Source organism: Canis lupus, chromosome 38, assembly GCF_003254725.2.
Source record: "Canis lupus dingo isolate Sandy chromosome 38, ASM325472v2, whole genome shotgun sequence".
In the NCBI taxonomy this organism is placed as follows: domain Eukaryota; kingdom Metazoa; phylum Chordata; class Mammalia; order Carnivora; family Canidae; genus Canis; species Canis lupus.
Window position 1 is genome coordinate 11757479 of NC_064280.1, and position 16972 is coordinate 11774450.

Sequence of the window (16972 nt, forward strand, 5' to 3'; positions counted from 1 at the left end):
GCAATAATGCAATATTGTCATTATGTAAATGATTTTGAATGTTGATTACCATAGGTAATGATGAAATCTAACATTAGGAAAAAAATCTTGCTTGGCGTTAAATTACACAATTATTCAAGCATGTCAGAAATAACTATGCAAAGACCTATTTTTATCATAAGAACCCATCTTAACTAGTTGAAAAATTGTCCTTGTGATCCATTCTATTTTATAAACAAAAGGTGTCGACCTTTGGCACCGCAAAGGGAAATGGGTTCCACACTTAAAGTGCTCTGCTAATGACCTGGAACACTTGCTTGGGAGGTAATGATATTATAATGTTTATAATGAGACTTTATAAAGCCAAAAAGATTAGAAAGACCATTCCAAACACATTTCAGATTCACAAGTTGCTTCCCTTGCTTCCTCCCCCTTGCTACCTGGCTTAGAAATGAGTCATAGGCAATTTTTCTCAGTGGCTGAACTTCCACCTCCCATTTCTGGTGACTCAGGGAGAGCCCTCACTGTGCCTGGCTGTCTTTTTGAAAAGCATAATGAGAGCAAATCTTAAAAAAAAAAAAAAAAAATGTTTCCAAATGTCACTGTTTATTGATGTGAACTCAGCTCCAAACTCAGCATACACTGGAAAGAACAGGAACAAACTGGGCTAATATCCCATTATTAGAGCCTTGCGCTGCTGTCTCTAAGGGACCCTGTATTGATCTGCCACCTGACGACAGCAAGCACTTAAGCATTTTAGCCCCAACCCCCTTCCCTCCAACACCGGAAATTTTATAATGGAGGGAGGACTGATCTCAACCTCTGCAAGAATCAATCAATTTCATTTGCATCTCTGAAGCCAAGTGTCCCTTGAAATCTGGACTCACCCCCATCGAAAGTGGTTGCGTGCAGTACTTCGCCACTGATGCTGTGGACTCCATTGAAGACAGAGAGAAAAATCCGATACTCTGTGTTTGGATTTAAGTGGCTGATGACATGAGAGTTTACATCTGGGAGGATTTTGAGAGATTCATTTGAGGTAGCAGAACTCCAAAAAAGTGTATAATATTCAACATCACCTTGTAGGTCTTGAAAGGCTGTTAACAATAAATGCAGGATAGTGTAAATGTGGCTGATCTAAAAGAGTCTCTGGGGGAAAGGACAGAGGATAAACTTTATCATCAGCTGTTTCTAGAAGGAGAAAATGGAAAGCTTATGGAAACTTTTTTATGATGGCATTGGTTTTTATTTTTTTTTATAACAAAGTCGATTTTCTTTCCCTCACTCCATGATTAATGGCATAGAGACTTATTTTTATAGGAAAATAAACTCTTAACATTTCCTTTAAATATTGTATTTATACTACTTACAGTGTTTCAACTAGTCATCAGAGCTTTAATATAACAGTTGTAAAAGGAAACTAAGAGTAAAATAAAGTATTCAAAACATGGGACAGCCTCCATTTCTAAGTAACATCATTCGATGTTGAGAGAAGTCTATGCTAATGCAAATCAGGGCATTTCCTGACACGGATCCCAGAACTTGAGGCATTTTGAAAACTGCTAAATGTTACCTAAAAGAATATTAGACAGATATCCTGTTATGTACACTGCTGATGTAGTAGAGCGATACAGCATGCTCTCCTTTAGGATTTGCTCAGTAGGATCCCAGGATGATATCTGAATTCTTATTAAGGTTCTCATTCTTTTCGCCTAGTTTATTGTGATTCTATGATGTAGACAAACGCTTCAAGGGTGCCCAAATCAATCACTTCCTGTCTCACAAATATAACTCATCAATTCCTCCACCATTATCCTTTCAAAGACTGGTGTACTGTTTTCTTTTTCTGCTTTTACCTGATTGTTCCTCTTTTGCCCTAAGTTCTGCTTCTCATTACCTTTCTACAATGACGCTTTAAAAAGAAGACATAAAACAGCTTAGATAAGCTTAGATAAGAAATATTTTCTTAGATAACAAATAGTATAGGTAAACTATAGTATACTCACATTATAATACTTACATTAGTATTATTTTTAAAGACTTTAAGCAGAAACTATTACCTTGGTTCATGTTAGGATTGGGCAGTGGAATGTTGGTTTATGAACCTCCTGAAATTGTACGTCAAAGTATGCATCAAAATAGTTCAGTAGCACTAGTCCAAGGCCTGGGAAGAAAAGGTGGCATTTCTCTTTGTGGTTATTAAAGTACAGTGTCTCTGATATGTGAGATTGAAATGTATGGCCATGTGAAGAAATATGGCTTTAGAGGACATAAGACTTTCTTTTAAGGACCCCTTTTCATTAAGATCTTGGGGATCTCACATAAAAACTGAATGCTTAGCAGGGGCACCTGGATGGCTCAGCGGTTGAGCGTCTGCCTTTGGCTCAGGTCATGATCCCAGGGTCCTGGGATCAAGTCCTGCATCAGGCTTCCCACAGGAAGCCTGCTTCTTCCTTTGTTTATATCTCTGCCTCTCTCTGTGTCTCTCATGAATAAATAAATAAAATCTAAAAAACAAAACAAAACAAAATGCTTAGAACACTACTTGCTTTGATTTTCATCTCTATCAATAGTCGAAAAAGTTCGGAATGATAGCATAGTTGAAAGAATTAATAGTAAGAGGTCTTTAGTGACAAATTTGGAAAACTCTGGGGATTAAGATTTTATTTTCTCTGATATCACAAAATCTAAGTGCCTTCAATAATGATGTCATGTTGTGCATTGGCAGGAACTGGTTATTCATATCCAGCAATATTTTTCCAGATGATACCAGTCAAGTATAGCCAAGTCATTGGTGCTATGAGTGTAAAAGTTTCTTCTTTCTTTAGAATTATTTTCTACTGGCTTACAATAGCATTACTTGTTAATTTATGGCAGCTGAGATATAATGGAAAGTGGACTAGATTTGAAGTTCATGTTGTATTTTAGTTTGTTAAGTGAAGATTCTGGTTAGAAATACAAGCCCTAAAGATATAATTTGATAAAGTGCTTTCAAACTCTACTGACAAATATAAATGGGTTTTACCTGGGTTATTAAATGTGCCTAATATCTCTTCCATCAAGTTCCAATCAATGTACGTATGTATATACATTGAAAATATTGTGGCTAGCACTGTAAGTTCAAAATGAGCAAAGATTGTATGTTGATATCTGGATAAAATTCCATTACATGCCCATTCTTAGCCATGTACCATATGTCAACCCATCTGAAACAGAACAAAATCTATTGTCCCTCAACTGATAGAAAAATGTGGCAATCGATATAGAGATCTTTATAACCAAAAACAGGCAGCATCTCTGGGCAATAAGTGCCAGATTTCTGCATTGTCCTGTCTCTCACCAACATCTGCTTCACCATTTCTTTTTCCTCATTCATTTAGACATTTCAGTGCAGAGTCCAAAACAGAGAAAAATAGTAGACATGTATTATATCTTAATATCCTAGTCATCCTATGAGAAGTTCTGGGACCAGTATATGAACAGTAGTATGCTTTTTCATTGTTCAAACAGGTTTTTAAACTTCAGTGGGCTCCTCCCAAGTCACTGAATTGTCTAAGAAACAGAAGATACATCCTCAGTTCAATAGGCCAGCACAAAATTAAAGGCTGCTGACCTTGAGTCTATCTCTGAGAGAAGAATGCTGTTAGAATCCAAACAGCTGGAATGAAGAGCCAAGTAAATTTCACCCTCCCCGCATATTGGCAAAAACTAAGCCTGAATATAGTTCTCTTTTTTTTTAAAAGAGAAAAACATTAAGTTACAAGACTTTTTCATAGTCCAAGACAGGGAAAACATTGTCGAGAACCTTCAAAAGCATATTTGTGTGTGTGGGTGTTACTTCTCTGAGAATGAAATGGAAGCTTTAGAAAACATTTGCATTGTGTTTTTAAAAATAACAAAGGGGACATTCCTTTATGAAAAAGAAGCCTCTATGGACATGTACCTATAATCATGAAAAGGCAGATATGATTACAAGGATGTTAAGTGATGTTGCTTAAATAAGAAAGCAATGGGAGAATTAAAATCTGCATGGAAAGTAGAAAAAAGCAGATTAAAAGTGCACAGTAGGAAAGAATAAAGAGGAAAATGACTAAGAAGAAATCAATGAAAGTCAGAATTATAGATACTGAGGACAGAGAATAAAAATATCTAATCAACTTGAAAAACAAATAGAATAAATAATCATGGACATAAATATCCCACAAAACCTGACCCAGCATAAAGGTTTATGTCCATAAATTGAATTAATTAATATAGTTTTGATCAAAATAATGGCAATATATCCAAACACAGACTGTCATGGAACATTATAACATTTCAAAGGTAAGTAAGCTAAAAATTAAAAGATCAACTACAAAGGACAAAAAGGCAACTTGCAGACTTCTCATACAGAACTTTCAATGTTAGAAGACAATGGAATAATTTCATCAGATTCTGAGGGAAAATCTATTGATCCAAGAATTTCATACACATCTAAATCATTATTTATGTGTAAATACAATAGACTTTCTTATTTAGAACAAAAATTTTAAAATATGTATATATATATAACTAATAAAGAGTTAATGATTCATTGAATTTATTTAGCTTTAATGATAAAGTGTTCCCTATAATGCTATCCAGAAGACAGAAAAGGTGAATCCAGATCCAGAATTTGAGATTGGGAAAGTTAAAGAATTGATAATTAAAATGGAAACTATTTAGAGAAAATAATTATGTAAAAATAATTATATAATAATTTATAAACCAAATATTGAAAATGGCAGTGAGAAGGTAGAGGAAAGTAACAGTACACTGGATTCTATGTCGTACAAAAAATAGAAAGTGATGGGAAAAAAGAACCCACCCATAGCATTAATAGGACAAATAGCAATTTAACTTTAGAAATCACTAGAGAAGATAAAAGCATTCACCAACACCATGTCTTTTTTCTTTTTGTCAAATAGTCAGAATATATTTTCTGGGCTCCTTGCAGCTGGGTGAGGTTATATGGCCAATTTGGGCTATTTTTGGAGCAACTGACCATCTCTGATTATCTTTAGTTCTCTTACCTGGAGGACTTCAAGGCCCAAGGGAATGGTGGATCCACTAGATGGAAGGAGCCAAGGTCCTTAGGTGACACCAGAGCAATTAGAAAGGGTAAGAAGGAATTACAGAGGTCTCAGGTTTAGGGTTTTGGTTTCTGTGCGAATCCCATTACATAAAATGAAAAACATAGGAGTAATTATAGCACAGAGGATTTAATACTTGTTTCACTTGAGACTTCTTGAATTTGAAGTGTTTTCGTGACAACCAGGTGGGCTTAGAAATTAAAGTGTGAATATTTGAGCTATAGTTCTATGATTTGGAGCTATACGTGCTAGCTTGTGTTTGAAGCAACAAGAAAAGATGAGGATTTCCTATGAGGTTAAATTTGCTTGGGTACTCTAATCCTATTATGTACAACCCATATTTTATGGATCACATAAATTTATCTGAGTAAAGGTGTTGCTCTAACTGTAGAAGAAGTAGGTTATAACCTCTGGACATAATTTTTGCTATTAAATGCCATTTTGGGTGGTAATCTCTATATATTGGTCAGAAATGTGATCTTAGCTGTAGCAGATTCTCAAATATACAACAGTCCTTTCTCCTTTGTAATAGATTCCCAAGTAATTTAAAGCAGTTGTGAGGTGGGCTAGCTGAAAGTCCTCGGCTACAGCACTTACATGATGCTCTCCTTATATGCTGCTGGATTATTTTTAAAGATTACTGTTAAAATCAATTACGTCCTCTGGATATTTAGCATCTATATTAGGGCCAGTCAATGATGGTCCATGGGCAAAATCTGGCTTGTAGGCCAAATGTGGCCTGCCACCTGATTATATATAACCTGCAAACTTAAAATATTTTTTACATTTTTAAATGGTTTGGAAGAAAATCAAAAGAATAGTATTTTGTAACGTGTGAAAAATATATGAAAAATTTATCTCAGTGTCTATAGTAAACTGTTACTGGAACACAGTCCTGCTTGTTTAAGTGTCATCTATTGATGTTTTCATGCTACAGTGGCAAAGTCGAGCAGTTGCAACACAGATTATAGCCTGCAAACCCTGACGTATTTACTATCCGGCTTTTTAAAAAAAGGTCTGTGGTCTGATCTAGAGCAATTATAGCAAACCACTCCATTTAATAGATGTCCAAATTTGTCTAGAATTGAATTCTTTAGTCATGTCTCTTGTCAGCAAGCTCAATGGGAGGGGGCAATTTTGTTCAAATGTAAAAACTGGGAAGGATCCCATTAAGGTTTTTTTTATAATAGAAGTGTGTCCTGGGACACCTGGGTGGCTCAGTGGTTGAGCATCTGCCTTTGGCTCAGGTTGTGATCCTGGGGTCCTGGGTAAGTCCCGCATGGGGCTCCCTGTGGGGAGCCTGCTTCTCCTCTGCCCATGTCTCTGCCTCTTTCTGTGTCTCTCATGAATAAATAATAAATAAATAAATAAATAAATAAATAAATAAATAAATAAAATCTTAAAAAAAAAAAGTGTGTCTTGCTCATAGATTCTCAAATCAGTGTTCAGTTTCCCAAGTTCTATGGTGCAGAGCTCTGTGTCATCAACTAAATACTTCTTAGAAAATGTGAGGAATCAAAACTACTTCTTGTGGCCGACTCAGTCGGTAGAGCATGCAACTCTTTATGTCTAGTTGTGAGTTCGAGTCCTATATTGGGGGTAGAATTTACTTAACAACAACAATAGCAAATTTAAGTCAAACTACTTCTTGAGAAAATTCTTTACTCTGCAAGAGTGTAAAATTGCTCACATAAAGAAGTGGGAAGATCCTCTTGGACAGTGATCTAAGCCAGGCTCCTTATTTTCCCCAAAAATATATCTCATACCTTCTACCTAATTTAGGCATCCGTCAGAAACCAATAACTGTATTTTGGAACCCCCACACCCCAGCTACTTTAGTCTCTCGTTGTATTCCAGCTCCTATCAATAGCCTGCCAGAGAAAATTGTATTTAAAGGAAATTGTATATGAGATGTGTTAATTATTCATCATTTTATATTTAGCAATGAAAACAGGATAGATCACTTCTGCTCCTTAAGTGAATTGATATGGGCAAACAGGGACTGAGATAGTTAACGGAACTGTGGTAACCAAGAAGCCCTGATATAAAGTGACTTAAATAAAATTTAGATGTTAATTTACATCTCGCATAATAGACCCAAAGTGAGTGAATCAGTGTTCGATTTCCACAACCTAGGTTCCTTCTCTTATGTGGCTTTGGATCCCTTAGGGTGTTGTCCGTGACTGCAGAGTTAAAACTGAGAACATTGCCATGTCTACATCCCAGTCCACAGAAATTACGAAGAGAGAACAGATAGGCACGTACCCAGTGTTTTGTGACTATGATACCAAAAGACATATATTCTTTCACATTTTATTGGCACAACACAGACACATGGCCACCATTAACTTCAAGGCTGGTAAGTGTAGTCTCTAGGTTGATGGGCATGGGAAATGATGGGAAAGGTAAAGGCAGGGGAATGATGCTATGTAATGGTTGGTACTTTGACGTGTTAGTTAAGTCAGGTCATTATAAAGTGACATCTATTCTTTATCTTCACCTCGCTTGTGGAAATGCTTTTAGCTGAATGCCATGCCCAAAGTTTTATTAGAAATGGCCTCCCAGGGGCACCTGGGTAGTTCAGTGGTTGAGAATCTGCCTTTGGCTCAGGTCATGATCCCAGCATCCTTGGGATCGAGTCCTGTATCAGGCTCTGCGCAGGGAGCCTGCTTCTCCCTCTGCCTATGTCTCTACTTACATCTGTGGTCTCTCATGAATAAATAAATAAAATCTAAAAAAAGAAATGGCTTCATAATATTTTTTTATCTTTTGTAAAAATGCCTTTGAAAACACTGAGACAGGGCAGCCTGGGTGGCTCAGTGGTTTGGCGCTGCCTTCAGACCAGGGCGTGATCCTGGAGACCTGGGATCGAGTCCCACGTCGAGCTTCCTGCATGGAGCCTGTTTCTCCCTCTGCCTGTGTCTCTGCCTCTCTCTCTCTTTCTCTCGAATAAATAAATAAAATCTTAAAAAAAAAAAAAGAAAATACTGAGATATTTTAGAGACCGAGTAATACTTTATACCAATACTAAGTGATTCCTAAGTTCTAACATATATTAACTCATTTCATTCTTATCACAGCATTTTAAAGCAGTTATTACCATCCCCATATGTTGGATTAGGAAACTAGGATTCGAGGTTAAGTGGTTTGCTTGAGTCACAGGGCTAGAAAATCCTAGAACTGGGATCCAAACTTAAGTTTCCTTGATCCCAAAGTCTATTTCTAAAATCATCCCCTCATAAGGCTTCATAGAATTTTGTTATTTTTCTAGGTAGGAGCATTTGAAACAGTAAGAATAGATGGAATAGGGAATCACCCCTAGGAGAACTGGAGTGTGAAAAAATATGCAGGAAAGAACTTTGAGAAAAGTCTGTATTTAGGGGATCAGGAGAAGGAGCAGTTGTTGAGACACGATGGAACATCTCAATGAGGAGGGCCCATGACAGTGCCCACTCTACAGAGAAACAGAATGGGATGGCATAGAGAAGAGAACATTGGATTGGGTCATGAGGTGAGAAGGGCCTCAAGGGGATCATGGCAGTAGACTAGAAGGGAAGAAGGCCAGATTACAACAGGTGAACAAGTGAACAAGAGGGCAGCCCATGGAAAAGGCAAAGACAGCACGTTTGCTTTGATAACTGGAGTGACGGGAAGAAGAGTCAGGGCAAGATGTGCCAACGATGGTGGGTGCTTTTTAAAAGAGCTGACATTGGAAATTATTGATATGTATCGCCACCCAAACAAGATAAATTCAGACAAAGTCAGAAATTCTTCTAGTTACAAAATCTGGTGGTTTCTGATTAAGAGATCAAGAGGAGGTAGATGCCTTTTAGGCAGATTTAAACTCACTCTCCTAATGGTGACACCTTCATCCTTGATGAATTTTCCAGAGAGTTCACTGAGATATTATAATGCAGGAGTCTGTCATTCCTCATTGTAGTAGCAGTGCCCGGGACAAACAAAGTCATAAATAAATGTCTGTGGAAGAAAGGAAGGAAAGGAAGGAGAGAGAGATAGATAGAAGAGAAAAAGAGAAAGAGGGCAGGCAGGGGAAAAAGAGGAAGGAGAAAGACTGGAGAGGGAGGTAGATGAGACACAAGATGTGAACACCAGAACATTGTGGGGAGGTCTTGACAAAGTGAATAGCATTTGGATGATTCTTCCATTTTTTCTTCTGTAGCACCTTCCTCTCTCACTATGTCCAGTGTTTTCCTGCTCTGCTCTGGCCATGGATGATCTCGTTAGTGAAGGGACCTCAGGATGAATGCTCCCTCTCCACCGCATTCCCTCATGGGAATTTATTTTTTATTTTTATTATCTATCTATCTATCTATCTATCTATCTATCTATCTATTTATGAGAGAGGGAGGGCAGAAGGGGAGAGAGAATTTCAAGCAGACTCCATACTGAGCACAGAGCCCAACCTAGGGGTCTTGATCCTACAACCCTGAGATCACAACCTGAGTGGAAACCAAGAGTCAGATGCTCAACTGACTGTGCCACCCCGGTGTCCTCATGCTGTTTATTTCAGAGTGAGCAGTCAAAATAGGGAGGATGTTAATAGATCACTCAACAAAATGTCAATAACCATTGATGCTAAATGCATGAGAAATAGCTGAAAATTGAATGTCTGAGCCCTTAGTTTGAGTTTGGGAAGTGTGGCTTACTAGCTGTAATGTTGAGTGAGTCACAGAGCGCCAGTTTCTATCTCACAGGGCTTTTCTGAGAATTATATGAATAATTTAAGCAAAGGTTTTTTTTTTATCCTCTTTTATAAAGATTTGATTTTTTTCCACTAATATAATTTATCTTCGTGGTATTTCATTTAGCCTAAAATATTTTCTTCCATAATATTTAATAGGTATAAGAACCTCCTATCTCTATAGGGACCAGGAAAATGGGAAGTGTGTGACTCGTCTAGAGGAAGCTGTTACTTGACCCCAAATGACAATATTCTCCAGCAATGTGAGAGTAGTTTCACCCCAAAATTATTTGATTTTTCAAATTAATCCAAAAATCATAATCTTTATGTGAAATCTTCTGATTGTTAAATGTTGGCAAAATATTATTTAAAACAAATACTACAGTTGAAACAGTGTATGGTGGGCGGGCGAAGTAAATGTGGCCTGTACAGCTGCCAGTTTGCAATCTGAACCTTAAAAATGAATTGAAGGAATGTGGGGATGCTTTTACCTCATATGACATCACCTAGCAATGCAAAAGTTTAAAATGGGTGCTTCTAAAGTACTCGATGACATTCTTATTAATCTGTGTTTGGTAAAAATTTACCAGAAATTTGCAGCTATCAAAATGGTGTATATATGTGGAAGTCATAGTTAAGAAAGAATATGTGTCTTAAAATACCTTTCATGGTTCTTGTGAAAGGCAATTTTTAAAAAGTAGATATTTATGAATTTATCCAATTGACTTTCAACCTATAATTTTGTGCCTTTTAGCATATTCAACAATGTGCCAAATGTATCCTGGAAATCAAGAAAACAACATAAATTAAAATGGCAAAAAATAGGTGGCCCCATCACAGAGGAGTGACTAGTTAATTTACTTAGGCTAGCAGGTTGCACGAAGGAAGAAAATGATAACGCAACAAGCTTTCGGAGAGCTGACCCTCTTCTGAGAGTTAACCTTTGTGCTCACAAATAGTTATCTGAAATATTTCTAAGGTATGAATGGAAATAACAGCAGATTGCATTACCTACATCCCGAAGGTCAGAGGTTCAGATTACCAAGGTAATGAAACTTCAGTGAGCTGCTGCAGATCTATTAAGTTTGTCAGTTTTTATAAGCACGCTTACTTCAGGCATGCAATTATAACATAAAGGACCTATATTGGTGAAAATTCAGCAGCTGGATCTTAACAGCAGTATTCAAATGTCAGATGAGGGGGAGGATATCCACCTCTATGAGCAGGCTTTTAAGATGAATCAGGTGGTGAGGGTAAAGGAGCGAGGAAGAGGGAGGTGAGGGAAAATATATTATACATAAGAATCCATCTCCAGATAAAAACTTTGTATTTTTCCCAGAGGTGTCTCAGAGGGTAATCATAAGCATCAATTAACTTCTGTTCTTCCATTTAAATGGCTTAAGAGATCCCAATAGCAGTGACACAGATTATTAGAAACCTGCAACCTCATAAAAAAAAAAAACAAACCTTAGGGTGATAGTCTTCTGTTAAAAAAAAAAAATTGGTTTTGTAGTGGCAACATAGATCAACAGAACCAAGGCAGATTTTAATTTACCATTAATATCACGTAATACTGGTTTAATTAAATAATTAATTAATTAATTAATTAATTAATTTTCATAATATTGGTTTTAATTTGCAATTGACAAAATATAACATGGAGACAGATTCCCTCGAATGTTCTGAATGGAACAGGAAGAATGTCTTAGGCTGTTAACAAAGCTCAGAGGCTGGATCGAAATCACATGGCAGGTATTTCCTAGCAGGTACAGTTTTCTTTCATAAGACAAACATTTTTGGGGAGGGATTTCCAAATCGGATATTTCTCAATATTTGTAATAGTCTAGCAAGTTTTGAATCAACTATTTGCCAGATCTCAAGTGGTGCCTGTAAGAACGGTTACAACTCATATTTCCATGATAAATTCAGTGTTGTTTTCTAACTGTGATCATGGATCACTACAAATTAACAGGTCTGCTGCTAAATGCTACTCTATTGACCAAGTGGATCTGAAATTTCAGTTTTTGTGTTTCTAAAGTTGCAGGAGCAGATTAGATCCACCTGTGAGCTCTTCTAACTAGCCCATAAACCTGTGTTCTGAGTGGGGTCAGGGCAAGCCTTCTGCATCATTGGAGCAAGTCCACTGGTGATGTCCAGGCTCCATTGGACAGAGTTGAAGACGATTCACTCGGAAAAATCCCTCACATTAGTGCCATTACCCAGACAATGGTTCTTGCTAATAAGTGATGAGCTACAAGATGGGGGGCAGAGCTTTCTGTGGGGAAGTGCACAATATTACATTCTATCAAATTAATTTTTCCAACCAAAAGAAGTGGAAGAGGGAGAGAAGGCCCAAGGATGCAGACGTAGGGAGAGAGTCTGCCTCTGAAGAATAGCACAGGCATCTGGGCTTTTTTGTTTTTATTTTTAATAGGTCCATTTTAAATTCATTTTGGTACTAATACGCTAAGGGGACGTAAAGACACGAGAAGCTTACTTACTTGGTTTAGCCCATGTCACATGGATGGCCGTATGGTTAAGAACAGTTGCAGTGAGATTGGCTCCCCTCTCTGGAAGACCAGCTAATGTTGTCACGGTAGCTCCTTGGCTCGGTGTGAAACCCACGCTGTTGTGTACAAAGACTTGATACTCATACGTCGTAAACCTTTAAAAAAAAAAAAGTCATTATCAATTTCTCTTTTACAGAAGACAAAACACATGCATGTCTTTTTCCTCAAAAAATACAGGATTTCTTTGTTACATCCCTTCGAAATGCACAATGTTCTGTTGCCCCCTACAAAACAGAGTCATCTTCTTTTTCTTCCCTCTGCAAAAACATCTTTTTATGTTTGTAACTCTGGCACCTTAACCAAAGTGTCAGGGAAAATATTTGATTAGGAATGCTAAAGCAAATACCCACTATTTAAAACAAACGTGGTTTATCGTTTTCTCTTATTGTTTTTGGAAGTGGTAAGGATTACAGCTCAATTCAAGATGTAATTACAAATCTGGCACCCTGCCAGCATTCTATCTGAATTTGATCCAGACAGTTTTATGCTCTTCTTTTGGGAAACTCATCCATTTTCGAATATCAGAATCTCTCATCACCATTTTCTCCCTACACCTATCCTTCCTTCCCATAATGTCATTGGAAGGCAGATAAATTAAATCGTAACTGTGACCAAAGGGTACAACATTGTCCTGCCGAGAGTTGTGCTGCGGTGAGCTGTATTTTGCCATCATGTGAACATACTGACTTGAGTCAAGACAGTGGAAACTGAATATTGCTTTGCAGGAGGAGAAAACTGGACATGGCGATGCGATATGATGAAAACTTTCCAAGCCATATGTTAAAGCACCCATAGAGTAAAGCCATCAATTTTTTTTTTTTCAATCCTTTTTGGCTCTTTCAGGTAGAAGACTATCATGCTTTCTTCATTTGGTTCAAAACTGCCCAGATAGAAAAATGCTATTCATAGACACAGTCAGGCTTTGCCTGGACAATTGCGTAGGCCATGAAACTTGCTGAAATATGTTGCACAACACATAACTATCCCTGGGGACCTCCAGTACTCAGGGCAAATGCTGGCCTCAGCTCATCATCACCTTATTTGGGTTTACTACATCATCCAAGATACCTTGCATCCAATGCGAGGCCCATGGAACATGTCTCGAGAAGTCACAACTCATCAGGCACAAAAGGAGGCTATTGCAGGATTGTGCAAAATAATTGTCAGGATTCTCACAGCATTTTGCTACCACCTACTTAGAAGTCTGCTTCTACTGCTTGTTGAAGTCATCTTGTTTCTCACTCATGGTCCAAAGGTATTTTTGCAGAGCTCTGTCTCAGCCACATGTAAGGCATTGCTCTGTTGTAGTGATAGGTAAGGACTTAGTGATTTCTTGGAAGCTATTTCCCTATTTCCCCCAAATAAGTACTAGCATCAGATTTTCTACATTTGTTTGCTTTATTCTTTCTTTTTGTGCTTTCTTTTCTTTCTTTCTTTTTTTTTTCTGCTTTGTATGCTGTGAAGGTTTGACTAGCGTCCCCCAACCCCCAAATATGTTTAAGTCTCAACCCCTAGAACCTGTGAACGTGAGCTTATTTGGAAATAAAGTTTTTGCAGATACAATCAAGTTGAGCTTCAGGAAAGTCCTGAGTCCAATGGACTGATGTCTTTATAAAAACAAACAGAGGAAAATTTTGATACAGAGACAGACACAACACAGGGAGAAAATGGCCATGTGAAGTCAGGCAGAAATGGAAGTTATGCCATCACAAGGCAAGAAATAACTGGGACCACGAGAAGTTGCAACAGACAATTTTTCTCCAGAGACTGAAGGGAGCGTGACCCTGACAACACCTTTATTTTGGACTTTCAGCTTCCAGAAGCGTGAGAGAATAAATTTCTATTGTTTTATGTCACCCCATTTGTTTCTGGCAGCCCAAGGAAACTACTACAGATGCTTTCCAGCAAGTGCCAAATAGTCACAAGACCAAGATAACTGAAAGATAATGGACACATTTCAAGATTCAGTTGTTATTACTCAAGTGAATTAGAAAGGTTCCGTTTAGATGTTGAAGTTTTTATGACCCAAGAATCTGTTTATTTACAGAGTAGCAAATTTATGTTCGTAAATATATATACATAGGACTATACGTGTCACTTTATATCTTGCCACCTCATGTCAAAAAAAGAACGTATGTATTAGTGCGCTTATGGTGGGTTTTTACGTCCATTTGAAGTATGCTGTTTTAGATGGACTGCGGTGTTGATTATTGACATGAAATGTAACATTGCATGTAGTTAATAATAAAAGGATGCTTTTAAGAGAAAAACGCTAGATTGATTGACATCATATACTCATGCAAAACTTATGTATATCAAACCAATTTCTTTAAATTCTTTTTTTTTTTTTTCAATTTCTTTAAATTCTAATTGTGTTCCCTAGGGATGTCTTGAAAAAATGTACCATTTCAAACTCTGTAGAAAACAGCTTTCGAAAAAAGAGAAAAAAAAAAAGAAAACAGCTTTCGAAATCTGCAAAGTGAAAGCGCACTGATATAGAGTCTATTCTTTTTATTTTTTTTCTAGAGTCTATTCTGTAGCTAGTAAAACCAAATGTTGGAGGTCAATTTAGGAAGACAGGGTTATTACAGTAGTTACTCTCTAAATTACTAACTTGCTTGAGACCATCCTCAAGCCCCTCCCTCCACCAACACACAGGATTGGAAAACTTAGTTGTGTTACAGAAATGACTATGATATTTTTCCTTGCAAAAGATAAATTATATTAAAAACTTCTTTATGAAAATATACACATTTCAAGATTCAGTTGTTACTTACTCAAGTGAATTAGAGAGAAAAGTTCCAGTTTAGATTTGAAGTTTTTATGACCCAAGAATCTGTTTATTTTCAGAGTAGCAAATTTCATAAATGAATGAAGGGATATTTCATAGTTACTAAAGCATTCAGTCTCCTAACTTTCAGTTCATATATGATTTGGCAAATTAGGGTCACGATAATCTACCTTTCCAATAGAGAAATAAGCCTTACTGAAACTTAGCAGGATGGTCTTTTAAAAAAAAAAAAAAAAAAAAAAAACGATTTTATTTATTTATTGAGACACAGAAAGAGGCAGAGACACAGGCAGAGGGAGAAACAGGCTCCATGCAGGGAACCCGATGTGGGACTCGATCCCAGGTCTTCAGGATCACACCCCGGGCTACAGGCGGCACTAAACTGCTGTGCCATCGGGGCTGCCCAGCAGGGTGGTTCTTTTACACATTATATGCTCTTTCATTCTACACCATTTCATTTATTCATTCATTTGTTCATTCAATTCTACATCATTTCATTTATTCATTCATTTGTTCATTCATTCAATGATATTTGTTGAACACTAACCGCACTCTAGATGCTAAACATAATGAATATGATATCTGTTCCACCGAAGTACATACATTTTTACAGAAAAACGTTTTTAAATGAGAACTCTTAAAATATGTGTTCATTTATTCCTTGTTCTCCCAAAATGCGTCAGAGAAACCATACAGTTTAACCTTATCCATTCAGGAAGTCTTCACAGAGCAGGTAACATTTGGGCTATGTATTGATGACAAGCAGCATTTTGTGCAATGAAGACATTTGTCTAGTGGGAAGCATGATTCCAGGGCAGAATGTGTGAAGGCTTGTATCTTGAAAGGGTCTGATGTGTTTTTGTAACCAGTTAAATTCTTCAGTGCAGCCACAGAATGCCTCGGGTTATTTTCATCAGAATTAAAAATGTGTCAACTTTATTGATGTCCTAACAGAATTCATGTGTCAATATTGTCACCAATATAAATCATGCTTCTGAAAATGCAGGCTATTCAGTTGCTTCTTTAACTCTTCTCCATATCTGCCACAGCCCAGTATATGCTTGAGTACAGCATCACACATGGGAGGATTTGAGGAACCTCTGATGGCATACTGTCCCTTACATCCCCACATCCTTTGCAGGAATGAATACATAAGCAAACAAAAATGCAACTCTGCTTCTTTTTTTTTAAAGATTTTATTTATTTATTCATGAGAGACACAGAGGAGAGAGAGGAGAGACACAGGCAGAGGGAGAAGCAGGCTCCATGCAGGGAGTCCGACGTGGGACTCGATCCCCGTACTCCAGGATCACGCCTTGGGCCGAAGGAAGGTGCCAAACCATTGAGCCACCCAGGGATCCTGCAACACTGCTTCTACTGTTTAAATCTGCAGTTGCTTAAATATTTCATTGATGGTCTCTGTCTTTTCTTTATACCACCTATTTATTATCTCTAAAAATGCTACTGAAGATTTTTTTTTCTTTTGATACTGAAGAGTAATACTGGTCACCCTTGAAAGTTTTCACAACCTGGTACTTTCTAGATTCTGAGGGCAAGTTGCTGCTGTCGTATTACTGTGGCCATCTATACTTATGCTACCAGGATGCCACAGCTAAAGTAGTTTTGTTGTAATTTCTTTGTTCTACTATATCATCACATTAGAAATAAATGCAAAGAAACTAGGTGGGTTTTTTTGTTTGTTTGTTTTTGAATAAAACATTAGGGAAAAAAACCTCCTATGACAAAATGCATACTTCCACATTTGGAGGCTCATTTTTCATGAGGTGCGGTTTCATATGATGGCACTTGGAAAAGGATA

At 37.3% G+C, this 16972-nt stretch overlaps 1 protein-coding gene across 1 annotated transcript in view; it reads right to left on the reverse strand.

Annotated features, from left to right (window-relative positions):
• Nucleotides 1–16972, reverse strand: part of USH2A (usherin) — a 686658-nt gene that overhangs the window by 201706 nt on the left and 467980 nt on the right. Inside the window, 2 exon segments of the mRNA XM_025420646.3 lie at nucleotides 867–1076; nucleotides 12294–12457. Coding sequence (XP_025276431.3) covers nucleotides 867–1076; nucleotides 12294–12457 — 374 coding nt within the window.